Source organism: Phyllostomus hastatus, unplaced genomic scaffold (genome assembly GCF_019186645.2).
Source record: "Phyllostomus hastatus isolate PE091 unplaced genomic scaffold, TTU_PhHast_1.1 phas_contig_477, whole genome shotgun sequence".
NCBI lineage: Eukaryota > Metazoa > Chordata > Mammalia > Chiroptera > Phyllostomidae > Phyllostomus > Phyllostomus hastatus.
The window spans coordinates 247,050-263,622 of record NW_025333889.1 but is presented as its reverse complement, the minus strand read 5'-3'; the positions used below and the strand labels follow the sequence as shown (position 1 = coordinate 263,622).

Below are 16,573 nucleotides of genomic sequence, written 5' to 3'. Positions count from 1 at the left end.
GGTTGGCTCTCCCGAAGCCCGTGCTGTGATTCACACAGGGGCCCGAGCACCCGGCTGGCCCCTGTGCAGTGGCTGCTACTGTTGCTGAGCTCACCAGCCCGAAGCAGCCACCCAGAGCCTGTCAAGGCTGTTGTCAGGGATTTTCCTCAGAGGCCTTAGTTTTGTGAAAAGAATGTACCAAGGAAAGTGCAAAAGGAATGACTCTAGGTAGCCCAAGATCAGCACTGTGGGGGAAGCGAGATGTCTTCTCGTCAGGACAGGTTATCACAGGTGCCGGAACCAGCGGGTGATGCTGTCACTGCCCAAGGGTGTTCCTCTTCCTAAACAGACCTGGGATGGGCCTTCCTGTCTCCGTCTCCCACCCGCTTGCATCACTCAACGTTCCCACGCCTTCGCTGTTGTCCTCACCAGTCAGGCCGGCTGCCATCTCCGCCCCAGGCCCATCCCACCTTTGGCCCAACCCTGCCAGATCCTGACATCCTCCCAGGCCCCAGTCCGTGCCCAGAAACCTGAGGGATCTGCAGGGTTGCTCACTTCTCTTCAGATCACCCTGCTTGACGAGCTCCCTTCTGCTCAGAGCCCCATTTTTTACCCTGACACATGTTTGATTTTCTGAGTTAGGTGGCTCATTACTAAGCTCTACCTATCCCAAAAGCACTTACAGAAATTTAAAATCAAAATATACATAAATCTGTTTTGTCAAGTACCACAAGGGTCATCTGTAATGTTCATTAAAACACACTGATTTAATATTAGAAACCTTCTAGACAGGAGGAACAAGTTGAGTTTAATATGACCGTGAAACACTCCAAGTCCCTACCTGTACACACTTGGATTTGTGCTGCGAAAATGTCAGGAGTAATTAACCCCTCTCTCCGACAACTGGGTCGACACACGCTTGGCTGCACTCTGGAGTGTGTGTAGAGCAGTGTCTCCGAGGTCTGAGGCAGAGCTGGCTCAGGGTGTGTGTGCTCCCTGCCCCGAGCTCACTTGCTGAGCCACAGGAGGCGCGTGCAGCCCTCTCAGCCTCAGGTCTCCATATAAAGTCGGAGGGGAAGCCCTGGCCGCCGTGGCTCAGTGGGTTGGGCATTGCCCTATAAACAGAAAGGCCACCAGTTTGATTCTCAGTTGGGGCACAGGCCTGGGTTGCAGGTTCAGTCCCTGGTTGGGGGTATGCGAGAGGCAACCTATTGATGTTCCTCTTTCTCGTCAACCTCTCCCTCTCTGTCTCCTTCCCTAACTCTCTCTAAAATTAAAGAATTTTTAAAAATCAAGTGGAGGGAAAGCCCTTTGTCCACTCAGCAGTGAGTGTGGTGGTGACTGCTGTGGACTAGCCCTGTGTGGAGTCTCAGGTGGGGCAGGATGAACTCCGCAGAGACTGGAAAGTCCCCTGTTATTTCCAGCTTGGGTGTGACGTCCGCACTGGGCACACCAGACAGGCTGCTCGCCAACTGGACACCCGCTCCCAGGTGCCCTAACCTAAAGGCCCCCTTTTGTGCCTCAACAGCAGTTTACTGGCTACTTCCAAAGGCACGATGAGGTCCTGACAGAGCTGGAAAAGACGACCAAACGCTGTAAGAAGCTAGAGACAGTGTACAAAGAGTTCGAGCTCCAGAAAGTCTGCTACTTGCCTCTCAACATGTTCTTGCTGAAGCCCATCCAGCGGCTGGTGCACTACCGCCTGCTGCTGGGACGGCTGTGTGGGTACTACGCGCCCGGGCACCGCGACTACGCCGACTGCCGTGGTGAGTGGGGCCCGCGGGGCTGTGAGGTGGGAGCGGCTTCGGCAGACCTGAAGGCAAGGTCCCCTGTGGAAGGGCCAAGTGTGCAGTGGTCAGAGCTGGCCAGGGCCGCCTTCCCGCCTCTGGCTAATGGAGACAGGCAGGCCCTGGGTCTGAGCAGGGTCTGTCCTTCAGCACCCCACCCCTGGGCAAGGCCCTTCTCTGCTCCAGATCTGAGGAGTGTGATGAAGGGTTCTGACTGTCCCAGAGAGGTCACAGGGAATGGACACTGTGACCACGGCAGAGCCCCCAACAAGTGCACTGGTGGTTGGACTGACCCACTACCCGTAGGCATTTCTGTCCTGGGAGCCTGGGCTCTAAACCTCAAACAGGGTGGCCAGTTAGAAGCTTCTGACATAAATGGAGTCTGTCGTTTTTTGTGTTGAAGGAACAAAACAGACACTGACCTTTTTAACCTACAAGATGACTTCTAGTTGTGGGATAAATGCAGCATGGGAAATCCATCTACTGGAAAGTTTTTACAGGTGAATTCACCATCATGATTAAAAGTGAAAGATGAGTGCTCACCTCGGCAGCACATGCCCTAAAATTGGGACGATACAGAGAAGAGTATCACGGCCCCTGCACGAGGATGACATGCGAATTCTTGAAGGGTTCCATATTGTTTTTTTAAAACACTAGAAGATGAGAGACTTGCACTTCCTCTAGCTGGTCTCCCATAGTCACGAATGGGCATAAACAGGATGCTTTCTGATGTGTGAGAAACAAGATGGATCATACAATGTTGACAACTCTCTTGTTCATTCTAAAAGCAAGTGTTCCATGTTTGCTAAAAAGGAAAAGACACAGTTGTCAAAAAACTTTTCCAAGCCTTTTCACAGAAATAAAAGTGCAGCACCTTTAAAATGCTGCCCTGTGTCAGCCTTCTCCTGAACTAGGGGCCCCCTCTCCAGGTCATGGGAGGGGGGCCAGGCCAGGGAGAGGGCTGGGCACACATACTGCTCAGGCTCCTCATCAGTAAAACACATTTCATGGGCTGATGCAAAAGCTAAATGAGGCTGCGTTTCTGAAAGTGCTTTGTAAATTGCTGACCCAGCTTGGTGCTGATAACTGGCAGCTGAGACGTTTGCTTCAGTGTCTCTGGAGGGCTCAGCTGACCACAGCAGTTGGAACCCCTTCCCACCATGACCCACCCACCCACAGGGCCAAGGAAGAGGCCCATTGGGTGCAGATGTTACCAGCCCTTTTGGTCTTCCCAAGAGCATGAGCTTGAACCTTTAGGTTGGGGCTTAGAGAAGCTGGCCACGCATCGTAATTTTATCCTTCATCAGTAAGGGTTTCTTGAGGGCCGTGCCTGGGCCGGCCAGGTGCTAAGCGTTTGTGGGTGGTTTGCCAACATCCCACTGCCCCGTGGAGACCCAGGCGTGGATGGCACTGCGTGCGGCAGCCTTGAGTCAGGTCTGGCAGCTTCCAGGGCCAGCCAAGGGCCACGTGGAGCCTACGTGGCAGCCGGACCTTCCAGCCCTGCACTCCACACACACGGCACCCAAGGGCGAGGTGGCACTGGGGCCCGTCCAGGGCAGGCCCATGGGGCCAAGCAGCCTGCCGCGAACAAGCAGAGCGGGGAGTCTCTGCCTACGGCGTGTCTCTCGGACTCTGAGAGGTGGTGAGGCCAGCGAGGGGCTGGAGGTCAGGAGTCTGCACAGAGCCAGCTCCAGGTGTCCACCCCTGTGGTGGGTGGCATCACGGAGGCTCTCACAACGTCTCAGTTCCCCGTGTGCTTCCTCACCCGGCTTCATCCTCCTACAGCTGTGGGGCAGGCGTGTTCCCCTCTGCCGACGAGGACGGGAGCCCTCAATTACCGCACTCCCTTTGCCAGACACACGGAGCCGGAGCCGAGAAGGCACGGAGTTGGGTGGGGCTGGACATCTCCTGTGGCCCTTGGGACCTCGAGGGGCTGTGGCCAGGCAGTTGGTGGCAGGGTCCCCATGAGTGTTGTGACAAGGAGATGAGGAAGGCGTGGTCATTGCACCTGGGGGCGGGACCAGGTCTGGCCGAGCAGCTGTGGCCAGTGTGGCCTGGTCAGAGCTTTGCAGACCACTCTCAATGACGGGTTTGGTGTTTCGTCTGAGTATGTTTTCCTTCCTGATTCTAAATTTCCATAATTCTGCTTGACCTGTAAGATTAGCATCTCCTCCATTCAAGGAGAATCACAAATGTGTTAATGTTGCAAATTATTTAAAATTTAAACTATAGTGAAGGAAATACTGCTTTATTCATAACAGTAGTCTATCTAGACTGTTCCTTCTTTCCCACACTCGCGTGCTGGATAGTCAGCAGTTTGGGCCAAACAAATCCAAGTTTTGGTTCATTCGCAAGAACCTGCGCTTGCTGTGCCTGGCAGTCAGAAACCATGGGTGCAGTTTAAGTAGAATGTTCTTTGGATTAAAACCAACTTGTAAAATGCCAGTTCCTGTCACAAAGTGTGGGGGGGTCTACGCCACCTCCGGCGCGCCTGCCCAGACACCTGTGCTGTGGGTCTCTCCTCGCAGACGCCCTCGAGGTCATCACAGAGGTGACTGGCGCGCTCCAGCACAGCCTCGCCCGGCTGGAGAACCTGCAGAAGCTGGCGGAGCTGCAGCGGGACGTGGTCGGCATAGACAGCCTCGTCGCCCCGGGCAGGGTGAGCGCTGGGGCTTCCGGAGCCGGTGACGTCATGGGTTTGGTTGAGATGTGATTCCCGTCCCACAGAACTCTCCCTTTCAAAGTGCACGACACAGTGGTTTTAGTGCGCTTACAGGGCTGTGCGGCCATCCCCACCGTCCAGTTCCAGGTCACTTCATCCCACCAGAAAGCACCCCAGACCTGTCAGCAGCCACTCCCCAGCCCCAGCCCCAGCCCCGTCCCTGGCCCCTGGCAGCTGCTAATCCACTTTCTGTCTGTCTGGATTTCCCTACGTAGACACTTTTCACCGTCAGAATCTTACAGGATGTGGCCCTTGTCCAGGTTTCACTCCGGTCCGTGTTTTCAGGGTTCGCCCACACTGCAGCACGTCAGCGCCTTGTTCGTTTTGTGGCTGCATAGCGCCCCGTTCTCTGGACACCCCACATTCTGCTTGCCTTTCATCTGCCGGTGGACAGCGATGGCTGTCCCTTGCTGGCTGCTGTGACTAATGCTGCTGCGAACACTGTGTACACGTCCTCTGTGGACAAGTGTGTTCAGTTCTCCTGGGCGCGGGATGGCTTCCCGGGATCTGGGGTAGGCCTGTGTTTAACATTTTGAGGGAGTGCCCTAGTTTTCCACCGTGGCTGCACCATTTTTCATTCCCAGCAGGAGTTACGAGGGTCCCAGTTTCTCCACATTTTCTGTCTCTTCAGTTCTAGCTATTGGAGGGTACGCGTGGCAGGCGTCTCGTTGTAGTTGTGGTTGCGTTTCCCAGAGGGCTGGCGTCAGGCATCTTCCGCGTGTTACTGGCCGTGTGTAGGCCTCCTTTGGAGAGACGCCTGCTCAGACCCCTGACTTACGCTGTCACTGGGTTGTTTGTCTTCTTCCTTTGAGTTGGGAGATTCTTGGCCTACTGTGGATACCAGACCCTCACCAGAATGTGGTTTGCGAATATGTTCTCCTGTTTTGTGGGCTGTCTTTTCACTTTCTTGATGGGATTTACAACATGAAAGTCTTTAACTTCGATGAAACCCGATTTATTTTTGTTGTTGTTGCTGGTTGTGCTTCAGGCGTTGGAGCTAAGAAACCATTGCCTAATCCAAGGTAGAAAGTTGACCCGTGTTTTCTCCTAACAGTTTTCTGTGCCCATCTGACCCACTTCAAGTTCATCTTCGTGTGTGGTGTGTGGTGTGAGGTAGGGGCCCAGCTTCACTCTTCCCTGTGGCTGTCCCGTTGCCCCAGCACCGTTTGGGTTTATCCCTGAACTCTCCAGAGCTCACCCCCTGTCCCGTGTCTCCCGGGCGGCCTCCTTCCTGGCACGGGTGCCTTTGCTTGGAACTCAGCACTGTCGGCACGACAGAAGTGTCTGTTGGTCTCACGGGGATGGTGCCCGTCTCCACCCAAAGCTGCGTGTAGCGGAGTGTGGCTGCCCAAAGTACGTTCCGCATTAGCCTTGTGAGAAGAAGGTGCTGAGGACATGGGGCCAGGAGCTCGAAGAAACCAACTGGGACTGAAATATCCGGGAGGGCAGGCCCTCCCGGAGTTGGGGCCTCCGGGGCCAGGACAGCCCCGGCCCTGTTTGCTGTCCCTCCTCCGCAGCGGGGCTCTGAGGGTGGTGCTGCCGGCTGCGAGCTCCCGTGGGTCTGCAGGGCTCTTGTCACACACCATTGTTGTGTCTCCTGGTGCCCGCCCCCCCCCGTGTCTGGGAGATGATGGCCCCCGGGAACTGCCATTAAAGGGACCAATAAACAAGAGGAGCTCCTCAGAGCCGGGGGTGGACTTGGGAGCCGAGGCTGGACTCCGGCTGTCCACGGGCTCGTGGCCTGGGCCCCGCCTCTTGGAGTCCCGGGGGTTGACAGGGACTGATGTCTGCTGCTCAGCCAGGGCCTTGCACACAGTAGGTGCTGTGCTGCCGCCCTGATGGCTGCTGTTAGTCAGATCTCCCCGGTCCTGACGTTACGGCCCAGGGTTCCCGGTCTCCTGAGTTAACTGTGTGTGTCAGTCAGAGACAGAACCCACACCAGTGTTTCAGCAGAGCAAGGGTTGGTAGCCAGGTAGAAAGTGCGTAAGCAGGTACAAAGGTCAGAAGCAGCTCACGTATCTGGGGGCAGACGGCAAGGCAGGTCCCACGGGGGGCTGGGGGGTGAGCGCGCAGTGGGGAGATGCCCGTGGGTCTGGCGTGCACGGCCCTGGGGCGGGGGCGCTGGACACGGGCTGCTGCTGGGTGCCCGGGTCTCTGGGGCTGAAGCGTGCTCTGCGAGGGCAGGACACCTGCCGACTAACTGGACTGGCGGCCGCAGGAGGGGACTGTCCCTGGTGGGAGCAACGCGGGCCAGCGACCCCTAGCGCGGGGCTGGGGGCAGTTTTGGAGGGAGAGCCAGACGAGGACACCTCCTCGTCCTCGGTGCGCTTCACTCAGTTCCTCTGAGACCCACTGAGGCTGGGTCCTCGCCTGGGCGCTCAGGGCACGAAGGTCCCTCTCGTCTGAAAGCAGCAGCGAAGGGGAAAGGTCTCCAGGCACAGCCCCCACCAGAAGTCCGCGGCACTGCCTGGGCACAGTGCCCGCCATCGGTGTGGGGGCTGGGGACCTGCTTGACGCCTGTGCCCCCCGAGGTGGACGCGTGGGGCCAAGGTGCCCTCTGTGCAGGGCCGGGCTGGGTGCGCCCACGTGGGCGGTAAGTTCAAAGATGCCCTGGGGTCCTGGAGGCACGGTCAGGCTCTGGAGGGAGCGGCAGAGCCCCGTCCTCCTCCTTCTGTGGCGACCCAGGGGACCTCCCTGCCTCTGCTGGGAAGCCGTTGTCCTGTGTGGTGCACCTCGAACACGGTCTCCTGCCAGCACTCGGTGGGAGCCCCGTGTGCCCCTTCCGCTCCCCCCGGGTTTTCTCAGTTGAACTCATGTCATGTCCATCGCTGAACCTTCCAGAAGCTTCTCCCCAGTCAGAGCAGCACCCTTTGCTTTACACGCCCCCTGCAGCATAGCAGCCTCAGGGAGACAAGGCCCCGGGCGCTCAGCGGAGTTTGAGGCCTGAGTTAACCGACCCCCAGACGGGACCTGGGTGGCGGAGAGGAGCGGGAAGGAGGGAGGCAGTAGAGCGGCCTGGAGGGCCCCTGGGTGTCGGGGAGAGTGGGGCAGGCCCCGGGAGGGGCTCCCCAGGGGATGAGAAGCTGCGTGGCGACGTGGGCCGGCCGCCCCGCCGCCTGCCGTCTGCGGAGGCCGCCCCGGGCCGGCACCGAGGGGCCTCGCTGCTGTCTTCCAGGAGTTCATCCGCGAGGGCTGCCTTCACAAGCTCACCAGGAAGGGCCTGCAGCAGCGAATGTTCTTTCTGGTAGGTGGGGCCGCACCTCTAGCCCTCGGGCCCCGGTGGGTGGCCTCAGAGTCGGGCAGGAGCCAAGCGAGGGTCACGGGACGCAGTCCGGGCTCCGGCTGGCGTGGCTCAGTGGATCGAGTGCCATCCTGAGAACCACAGGGTCGTCAGTTCAATTCCCAGTCAGGGCACGGGCCTGAGTTGTGGGCCAGGTCCCCAGTAGAGGGCATGGGAGAGGCAAGCACACATTGATGTTTCTCTCTCTCCCTTCCCCTCTGTCTAAAAATAAATAAAATCTTTTTTAAAAATGAAAAAATAAAAACAAAAACAACACAGTCCAGGTCAGCTGCCTTCCTCATCCTGGGCTGTGGGAGGAGCAAGCCCAGCAGAGAGACAACCCCACCTGCCCGCGGCCACAGGCTGCCCGCCCCGCCGAGCTGCCAGCTCTCGGGGCCGAGCTCTGGGCCCGGCCGGTGGGGGCCGGGGCCCCTCGGGGAGCCCTGCTGCCGCCGGCCCTCCTGTCGTCTGCCCGCACCCCCACACCCAGCTACAGAGCGGACCTCTGTCTCCTGGACGGGGGTGCCTGGCCCCAGGCTTCCGCTGCTTTGTGTGGTTACCAGTCACGTCTGCTCAAAAACAGCTGTTCGCTCGTGAACAATTTTCATGAGTGAAGTAAAAAATCCCTCTTTTGCCAAAAATCTCTAGCAAGCCGGGTAGATCCGATGAGCCCATAGGGCCGGTGGAGGTGAAGCTGGTCTGGCAGTTAGGACGTTGGAACCTGCCGCGTGTGTTGAGTGCGTTTCTCTAAAGCTGCCGGGCTCAGTTCTCAGATATGCTGCTGTACACCAGCCGAGGCGCCTCGGGGACCAGCCACTTCCGGACCCGGGGCCTCCTGCCCCTGCGCGGCATGCTGGTGAGTGCGGGGGCGCCGGCAGGGCGCTGGGGGTCGGCGGCCCGGCCGCCTGGGAGGCACCTGCCGGGTATTCGGTGTGTTCTCACCAGTTGTGCTCATTGTTCTTGGTGCTCAAACAGCTCCCCCGCGGCCCCTCCAGACTCAGCCCTGGGGTCACCACCAGCACCCGTAGGACAGGCCCCCAACTCACCTGGCCCACCTGCCGCCCCGGGGAGCCTTTGGTGGGAGGTGCGAAGGAAGGCGGGGCAGGCGCTAGGGCCGCTCTGCTGCTGCCGAGGAGGGCGGGGCTGACGCAGGTGTCGACAGAGAAAACCGAACCCCCGTCCTTGCAGCTGTGGCGCTTGAGCTCCCCTGAACTGCGTCTGCACCTCTCTTCTCCTACACTGGCCACCCCAGCCCTCACGGCACTGCCAGTTGGCGCACATGCGTGCGCACGGCCTGAGCACAGGCAGCCGCTCCCCTCCGCGTGCCGTGCGAGGCCGCCGGGGAGTCTCTCTCTTGTGTGACCTCCGGCTTGCCCCCCGCCTCCGTCTCCACGGGGCTGCGCTGGCCTGGGCTGCTCGCGGCCCTGCTGCTCTGGGGCGCCCCGTCCCCCACACTGTGACCCGAGCACCTGTCCCCATTGCCACAGCTGCACCGCGACGCCGTCCCGTCTCCGACGGCAGGAGTTCTCCACTTGAAGGTGATCTAGTCTGCCGGCTGCCTCCTTTGCGGCCAGGGCGTTCTGTGGCCTGGCGAGGACACCGTGTGCGGCGTGGAGAGACCCTCACGTAGGCACCTGCGTGCTCTCCTCCTGCCCCACCCGCCCCGTGGGGGTCTGCCCCCCCGCCGGGGACCCTCTGTGGTTCGGGAACCATGGGGACGGGGGGCTGTCGGTCCAGCGTGTCCGGCTGCTCGCAGCAGGTGCCTCTCCCTGTGGCCCCCCCAGGCCTCCTGTCCAGGCGTCCGTGGGTGGGGTCCGACTGTGCTCTGCCCCGCCGGGTGCGGCCACTGTCCTCCTGAGGCGGTCTCGCCCTCCCGGCCCCGGAGTCCCTCCGGGCTTCTCCCAGCAGGAGGGTAGGTCTCGGGGAGCTCACCTGCTGCCGCGGGAAGCAGGTGCCCCGTTTCCAAGTCTGCTTTCACAAATCACACGTCCGTTACAGAAAAAATCACTGAAAATGCAAAATGAAAAGCCACAACTTTCCCGCCCAGCAACGCCCACTCTCGGCATTTGCAGCGTGCCCTCCTGGCTCCCCGCGGGGACCGACACTCTTTGCCGCCACAGTTGGTCACCCTTACAAGCTGTCCTGTGCCCCACATGGGCTTTGCCTGGCGAGCCATCGAGACGTGCTCTCGCGCCCCCCCCCCCCCGTCCCTCCACCGCCTCACCGCGTGGAGGTGATGGCCTCCTGTTTACTCGACCGGCCCCTGCACGGCACCCCCTGGCACCCCCCAGCGTTTCTGAACCAGCAATAGCACCGCCGCGTGCCTCTCCACACCCCCCCACCACGTCCTCAAGACAAACTCCAAAAGGCGGCGTGTGGGTGTTGTGCGGTGTGAACGGCACTGCTCCGTGGCCGTCCCAGTCAGCACGTCGGAGGCTGCGCCTGCTGCCCGGCCCGGGGAGTGCCGGGGCCTCACCCTGTCCTCCCCAGGGTGCTGAACAGGGCACCCTGGGGCGCAGCCAAGCCGGCTGGGTGCTGGTCTCCCGGCGCTGCCTCTGGGAGGCTCTCCTGGTCCGTGGCCTAGGTCTCCTCGGTCTGCCAGCTTTCCATACACGTTCGCGAATCATTTACGAAGGTGCCAGCCAACCCTCCGTCAGTGACTGCTTCTTCCTTTGCCCGTGGTTTGGTTTTACCTTGTGGGCTTGAAACCCACCCAGACGGGCACCGTGCTTGCCTTGTTCCCGGAACAGCACCCGGCACATTCTCGTCGACGGAGGGAATTGAGACATTTTCACGTGGTCGCATCTGTCCATCGTGTTCCTTTAGGGCTTCTGTCCTTGGTGCGGGTTCCGGAAGTCCTTTCCGTGCCGGGATTACCTTGTCACCTTACTCTCCAGTACACTTACGGTTTCGTTTTTCTCATTCAGTTGATCCACCCAAAATGTTCCGTTGAATGTTACAGATCAGAACACAGTGTTTGCCACCGGCAGTCAGTCTGTTATGGGGAGAGACCCAAGTCGGGGGCCCTGCTCCCCGGACAGAGCTTGTTCCTCAGTCCTCGTCTCACTCCCGTGCATTGAACTCGAGTGAGAGACACACACGGTGGAAACGGGAGCGAGTTCATTTATGAAACGCACGAGCACGAAGCTGCAAGTCTGAATGCCCCGGGTGTGGAGGAAACAAAGTTGTTAGTGAGTGTGCTGGTGAGTGAGTTTTACACACTTGAGCCGCGGCGCCAGGTGGGCACTCGGCTGATGCGAGTGCTGACTGCTGAGGTTCAGGGGTCAGATACGTTGGTCAGCTTCCAGGCCCCTCCTGCTCCCCTTCTGAACCCTGGGGACCATGTGCAGCTGCAGAGGCTCTCCTCCTGTCAGTCAAGGCTCTTCGTGCTCGTTCACGAAATTGCGACAAAAGCCCCTTCCCAGCTCCGAGTCTCACAGGCTCCCCTCTCCCGGCGCTCTCCCTGCTGGTGAGGCTCGCACGCCGGGATGCCGGGACACCGGCAGTCTCATCGGACCGGGCTTGGGGCCGCCGAGGCAACACGTGAGACGGGCCTCTCCCCCCTCCCCGCCTGAGCTCAGTGCCTGTCCTGACAGGTTTTCCTGGTGCTCGCCGGACGCTCCGTTTCCTCGGTGGCCTCGAAGGCGGCCTCTGCCGCGTCCACAGCCCCGGGGTTCGTGCTTGGGCTCGCTCCAGGCCCCTGGTGTGCGTCGCTGCCCCGGCACCGGTCCTCTCTCCCCTGGACTGTAGTGTCGTGTGGGACAGCCCCTCATTTGCCCTCCTTTTTAAAAAGCTGCTTTTTCTTCTCAAGTATTTAATTCTTCCAGTCAACTTTGGAGTCATTTGGACAAATCCCTTCAAAAAAACACATTGAGATTTCTACCGAAATTATATTGCATTCACGTGCCACGTAACGACAGGGGTGTGTGTTGGAGAAACGTCTCCTCCTGTGCCTCTGTCGTGGGAACACCAGGCGCACCCGCCCGGACCCACATGGGGCAGCCCCCGCACAGTTCCCAGGCCTCCGCCGATCCGACGTGCGGTCTCCACCGGCCCTGTAGGCAGTGCCAGCGCAAGGCTGTTTGTGCATCTGAACACGGAAAAGGTACCGTGCAGGCGTGGTATCAAAGATACAAATGGAAAAAAAGATTAGGAAGTGGTGGACCTGCCTCGCGAGGCCTGCCTTCTAAGTGCTGCTGGGGCTCCCGACCGTGGGCCGGGCGTGCAGGACTACCAGCTGCTGGGGTGGCCGTGCGTGAGTGCCGGGTGCACGCGGGGGCCGGGGAGGACATCCACCCCTGCGCACGGCCGCGGACCCCACGAGCCCTGTGCACTCAGCCCCCACTGAACCCACAAAACCACCCGAGACGTGGGAGGCTGCTGCTGGCGTGAAACACAGCTACTGTTTCACGGTAAACGGCTTTAAGTCATGCAAAGAGTACACCCTAAAATAATGATAGTATAAAAAAAGTATAGTAAACCCAGAGACCAGTAACCACCTATTATTAAGTTATAATTGCACTACTGCACTTTTCTATGACTGGCAGGTGTGTTCACACCCAGGTCACCACAGAGTCGTGAGTGATGTGTTGCACTGTGACACTCTGACCACGTGGTCACTGGGCAGTAAGAATTTTTCACACGTTTTTCAGTGTGTCTCAGTGGACTGAGCACCGGCCTGTGAGCCAACGGGTCGCCGGTTCGATTCCCAGTCAGGGCACAGGCCTGGGTTGTGGGCCAGGTCCCCAGTAGGGGACACGCGGGAGGCAACCGTACACTGGTGTTTCTCTCCTTCTCTTCCCCTCTCTAAAAATAAAATCTTAAAAAAACATTTTCCAGCTCCATCGTAACAGGACGGGGCCTTCGTCAGACACACAGTCTGCTGGCGGAACTGTGACGCGCCACTGAAATGGGAAATTACGTGTTTACTGAGGGGGAGACTGACACCTGGGAAGCCTTCTGCTGGCCGTTGCTCGTGTTAATTCGAGGCCATTCATGCCCAGCACTGGGCTGTGGCCGGCATCCCTTCCGTGGCGCAGGGGACCTGTGTGTCCGGGGAGCTGGGTGGTCGCTGGCTGGTCCTGGGTTAGGCCGACGGCTCCGGGCTTGAGAAGGACCACGGTATCACCATCAGAGTTTCCTTCCGACGACTCTAAGAGGTGTCACCGGAAGTCACACTCCAGATTCTAGCCGTTGTCTTCGGCATTTAGAGAAACGATCCCTGTTTTTCTTTTGACTTTGTGGCGGTTTTGATGACAAGTTTATGAAATGAATTGTCCAACTCCCTTGTTAATAACGAGAACGCTCAACCTTTCTTCCTGTGCTTGGTTTTCAGCTAATAGTGCTGGACCCACCGGTGAGTAGTTGGGGGCTGGGGCCCACAGCTCACCCGCCCGGGTGGCCGGTGCCCCCCACGGCGTGGGGACCCCTCGTGCCTCCCGTAGCCCCCCGTAGAACCAGCGTAGGCCTGGACGGCACAGTCTCCACGTCGTCTGTGTTGTAGTGCAGGCCTGGTGCCAGCCGGCCCTGCTCCCGGCCCAGACCGCTGCCTCTCCCCCGCCCACAGGTAGAAGAGAGCGAGAGTGAGTGGTCGGTGCCGCACTGCTTCACGATTTACGCTGCTCAGAAAACAGTCGTGGTGGCTGCCAGGTGAGAGCCTCCCGGTCTGCACCCCGGGGGGCCCGGGGCCTCGGAGCAGGGCTTCCCAGTCTGGGGGCACCCTTCCACAGCCACAGGGGCGGCACGTGCCCCGTGGGCACCGCTGCCCCTGCGGTGGGGCGCTAGGGGGAAGCTCCGCCGGGGGGTCTGTCCCCAGACCGGCTGCGGCCCTGCCCAGCTGCTCCCTGCGCCTCAGGCTCAGGGCGGGACGGGAGCGGGGCTGCAGAGATGGCTGGCCGCCAGGGGCACGGGCGCTCTGGCACGCTGAAGCCAAGTTGTGCCAGCGGCCAGGGGGCGAGCCCCGACACTTCCCCTGCGTCCGGGCCCCCGGCTGTGCAGTGGGAAGCAGGCAGGCTCCGGAGCACCGAGTTCCCACGTCGTCCGCTCAAGGGGAGGCGGCCTCAGCTCGGCCTGGGCTCGAGGGCCACAGGGCAGCCCGGCCTCAGCCATCAGCCCCCCCCCCCCCCCAGGAGCCCTTCTCTCAGGCGGGCATCCGGGTCAGGAGACCCTGGCAGCTTAGTGGCGATCCAGCAACCAACCCGTATCGTACCTGAGACTTGAGAAACCTTGTTTCAGGAACATGCTACCCAGCAGAGCACCCCAGTCCACCCGAAGGTGCTGCTGGGGGGTGCAGGCGAGCCCCCAGCAGCACTCGACGGTCGCCTGGACCCACAGGACAGGCACCCCAACCCCATCCCCCCCCCGAGAGGCTGTGCGGGCCGGCTCTGAGCCCCTGCCGTCCCCCCGCAGCACCCGGCTGGAGAAGGAGAAGTGGATGCACGACCTGAACGGCGCCATCGATGCGGCCAAGGGCAGCGGGGAGGCGGCCCCGGCTCTGCCGGGCAGTGCCATGTGTGCTGCTCCCCGCGGTGAGCTCCGGACGAGGCCCCCGGGGGCCCCGTGAGCTGGTTTCTCGGGTCACCACCTGCACTTGCTCACCAGGGGCTGCCCAGACCGCGCCCAGGGGAAGGGTGGGCTTGTCCCCCAGCCGCCCTGCGGTTTGGGGCTCTGCCTGCTCTTGGCCTGGGTGTGAAGGGGCGGCTCCCAGCTCCCAGGGCCCCGCCTCCAGGGCCGGCCCGCCCGCCCCTGAGCAGAGGGTGGACGTCTCCCCCAGGACCCCCCGACGAGGCCTGTCTGGAGCAGGAGTCGGAGGAAGACGCCCACGGCGCCCACGGCCCCCGGGAGGGCCAGGGCCGGCCCCGGGCCAACACCACCGTGCACGTGTGCTGGCACCGCAACACCAGCGTCTCCCGCGCCGACCACAGTGCCGCGGTCGAGGTACGAAGCGGGGCCGCGCGAGCACCCTCGGCCCACGCCCGCTGCTGGGTGCCCTGGGGGCCCCGGTGGCAGGGCTGGGCCAGGGCGGCAGGGCGAGGGTCACCCTGGGGCCGTGCGCACCCCAGTGCTAGCGGGGTTGTGCGCTCTGGCCGCCAGCTCTTCGGGTCACCTCCTACGTGCTGTGGGTTGAGCCTGGGGGGCAGGAAGGACAGAGCCCCAAGCTCAGCTGTCAGGTGGGGCCTGACCCCCAGGGCACATGTGAACTGGAGTGCCCCCGTGAGCCGGCACACACCTGGGTGTCACAGATGGGTCACCCTAGGGTGGCCGTGGGGGGAGTGGCGTTGGCACCAGCCCGGGGAGGGGACGCTGCAGAGGGTAGCCTGCCCCGGGCAAGCTGCACCTCAGCTCAGCCCGAGCTCATCCCGAGTGCACACCTACCCACCCCCCCCCGAACCACGTGAAAAGACCGTCCAGCCTCGGCTGCCTGGGGTCTGCCGCAGCACCCCCCTCCCACACCCGAGCACTCTCGACGGTTGTAGGGGCAACGAGCCCCTCAGACCGCAGAGGGGTCAGCCTGTGCCCTCAGCACGCCTGCTCCCAGGAGACCCGGGAGGACGGAGCCAGGAGGGGGTGGCTCCGGGGAGCCAGGGTCCTGGGACCCTGACAGACACGCTTCCGTCTCTTCCAGAACCAGCTGTCAGGGTATCTGCTGAGAAAGTTCAAAAACAGCAACGGCTGGCAGAAGCTCTGGGTGGTCTTCACCAACTTCTGCTTGTTCTTCTACAAAACCCACCAGGTAGGGGGCCCGTGGGGGCCTGGGGCGCCTGCACCGCCCGTCCTGCTTTGGGGTCTCCCTGCCATCCCCCGGGCACCTCGGCCTGCGGTGCGTGGGACCCCCCGCCACAGGTGGGGTGGGCAGGGGCTGGGGCACCTGCGGAGCTGTGCTGCCCACCCCCTGCCCCCCAGGACGACCACCCCCTGGCCAGCCTCCCCCTGCTGGGCTACAGCGCGAGCGTGCCCAGCGAGGCCGACGGCATCCACAAGGAGCACGTCTTCAAGCTGCAGTTCAGATCCCACGTCTACTTCTTCCGGGCCGAGAGCAAGTACACCTTCGGGAGGTAATGGCGGTGGGCTGCCGGGTCCTCCCGCCCCTTGGGGCCGGCCCCCGTCTTGTCCCACCCAGTCCGTGTTTGGGGTCACCCTCGGGGAGTGTTTGAGCGCAAGCCCACTGGTCAGACGGCAACAAAGTGCCCCGCTTCCCAAGCGAGCGTCCTGAGTGTGCTGACTGGGCACCCCCCCCCCCCCGCAGGTGGATGGAGGTGATCCAGCGTGCCAGCAGCTCGGCCGGGCGGGCGGGGGCCCCCAAGGAGGCATGACGCCCCTCTTGCCCCAACGAGGACGGAGCAGCACGGCCAGCCCAGGCCCCACAACCGCTCATCCCACCTTCCCAGCAACGGGCCAGCCGTCCGGGTGGCCTCGCAGGGGCACCTGGCAGGGATGCCGTCCCCCTGAAGACCTGGTGCAGTCGCTGGCCCCGTGGGGTCCCGGGAAGAACACACAAGCAAGTGGACACGCAGGCCCGGGCAGCAGACAGGCTGGTGCCGCTCCTCCGCCCTCTGCCCCCAGAGCAGGGCGCAGGGCCGCCCCACAGCCACCTGCCCCCGCTGCAAGCTGGCCTGGCTGCCCCGTGCTCCAGTTCTGGTCAGCCGGCGGCGGGCACAGAAGTCCCGCAGAAGCCGCTTGGTGCCCACCCCACATACCTCTGGAGAAGTGGAAACCAAAGCCCGGGCGCCCTGGGAGGGCGAGGGCCGCTAATTTATTAGTTCCTGCTGCTGCTTAACCAGTGGGGTCGGCGTGCACGCCTCCCCG

The 16,573-nt window shown here is 61.6% G+C and overlaps 1 protein-coding gene and 1 non-coding gene across 4 annotated transcripts in view; both read left to right on the top strand.

Moving 5' to 3' along the window:
• The window catches only part of FARP2 (FERM, ARH/RhoGEF and pleckstrin domain protein 2), an 81,872-nt gene extending 65,379 nt beyond the window's left edge, over nucleotides 1-16,493 (top strand). For 2 of the 3 annotated variants that reach the window (XM_045845660.1, XM_045845662.1), the window contains 11 exons: nucleotides 1,508-1,745; nucleotides 4,295-4,425; nucleotides 7,664-7,732; nucleotides 8,535-8,624; nucleotides 13,104-13,124; nucleotides 13,335-13,417; nucleotides 14,177-14,295; nucleotides 14,541-14,704; nucleotides 15,393-15,500; nucleotides 15,671-15,822; nucleotides 16,014-16,493. In XM_045845660.1, coding sequence (XP_045701616.1) covers nucleotides 1,508-1,745; nucleotides 4,295-4,425; nucleotides 7,664-7,732; nucleotides 8,535-8,624; nucleotides 13,104-13,124; nucleotides 13,335-13,417; nucleotides 14,177-14,295; nucleotides 14,541-14,704; nucleotides 15,393-15,500; nucleotides 15,671-15,822; nucleotides 16,014-16,080 — 1,242 coding nt within the window. In that variant the 3' untranslated portion in view covers nucleotides 16,081-16,493. The remainder of the gene's footprint in view (nucleotides 1-1,507; nucleotides 1,746-4,294; nucleotides 4,426-7,663; nucleotides 7,733-8,534; nucleotides 8,625-13,103; nucleotides 13,125-13,334; nucleotides 13,418-14,176; nucleotides 14,296-14,540; nucleotides 14,705-15,392; nucleotides 15,501-15,670; nucleotides 15,823-16,013) is intronic. The other variant, XM_045845661.1, reaches the window with a different exon arrangement.
• On the top strand, nucleotides 2,302-2,408 carry LOC123823283. Its single transcript, XR_006786514.1, has one exon. It is a non-coding gene; the product is annotated as a U6 spliceosomal RNA (small nuclear RNA).
• Nucleotides 16,494-16,573: the final 80 nt, after the last annotated feature.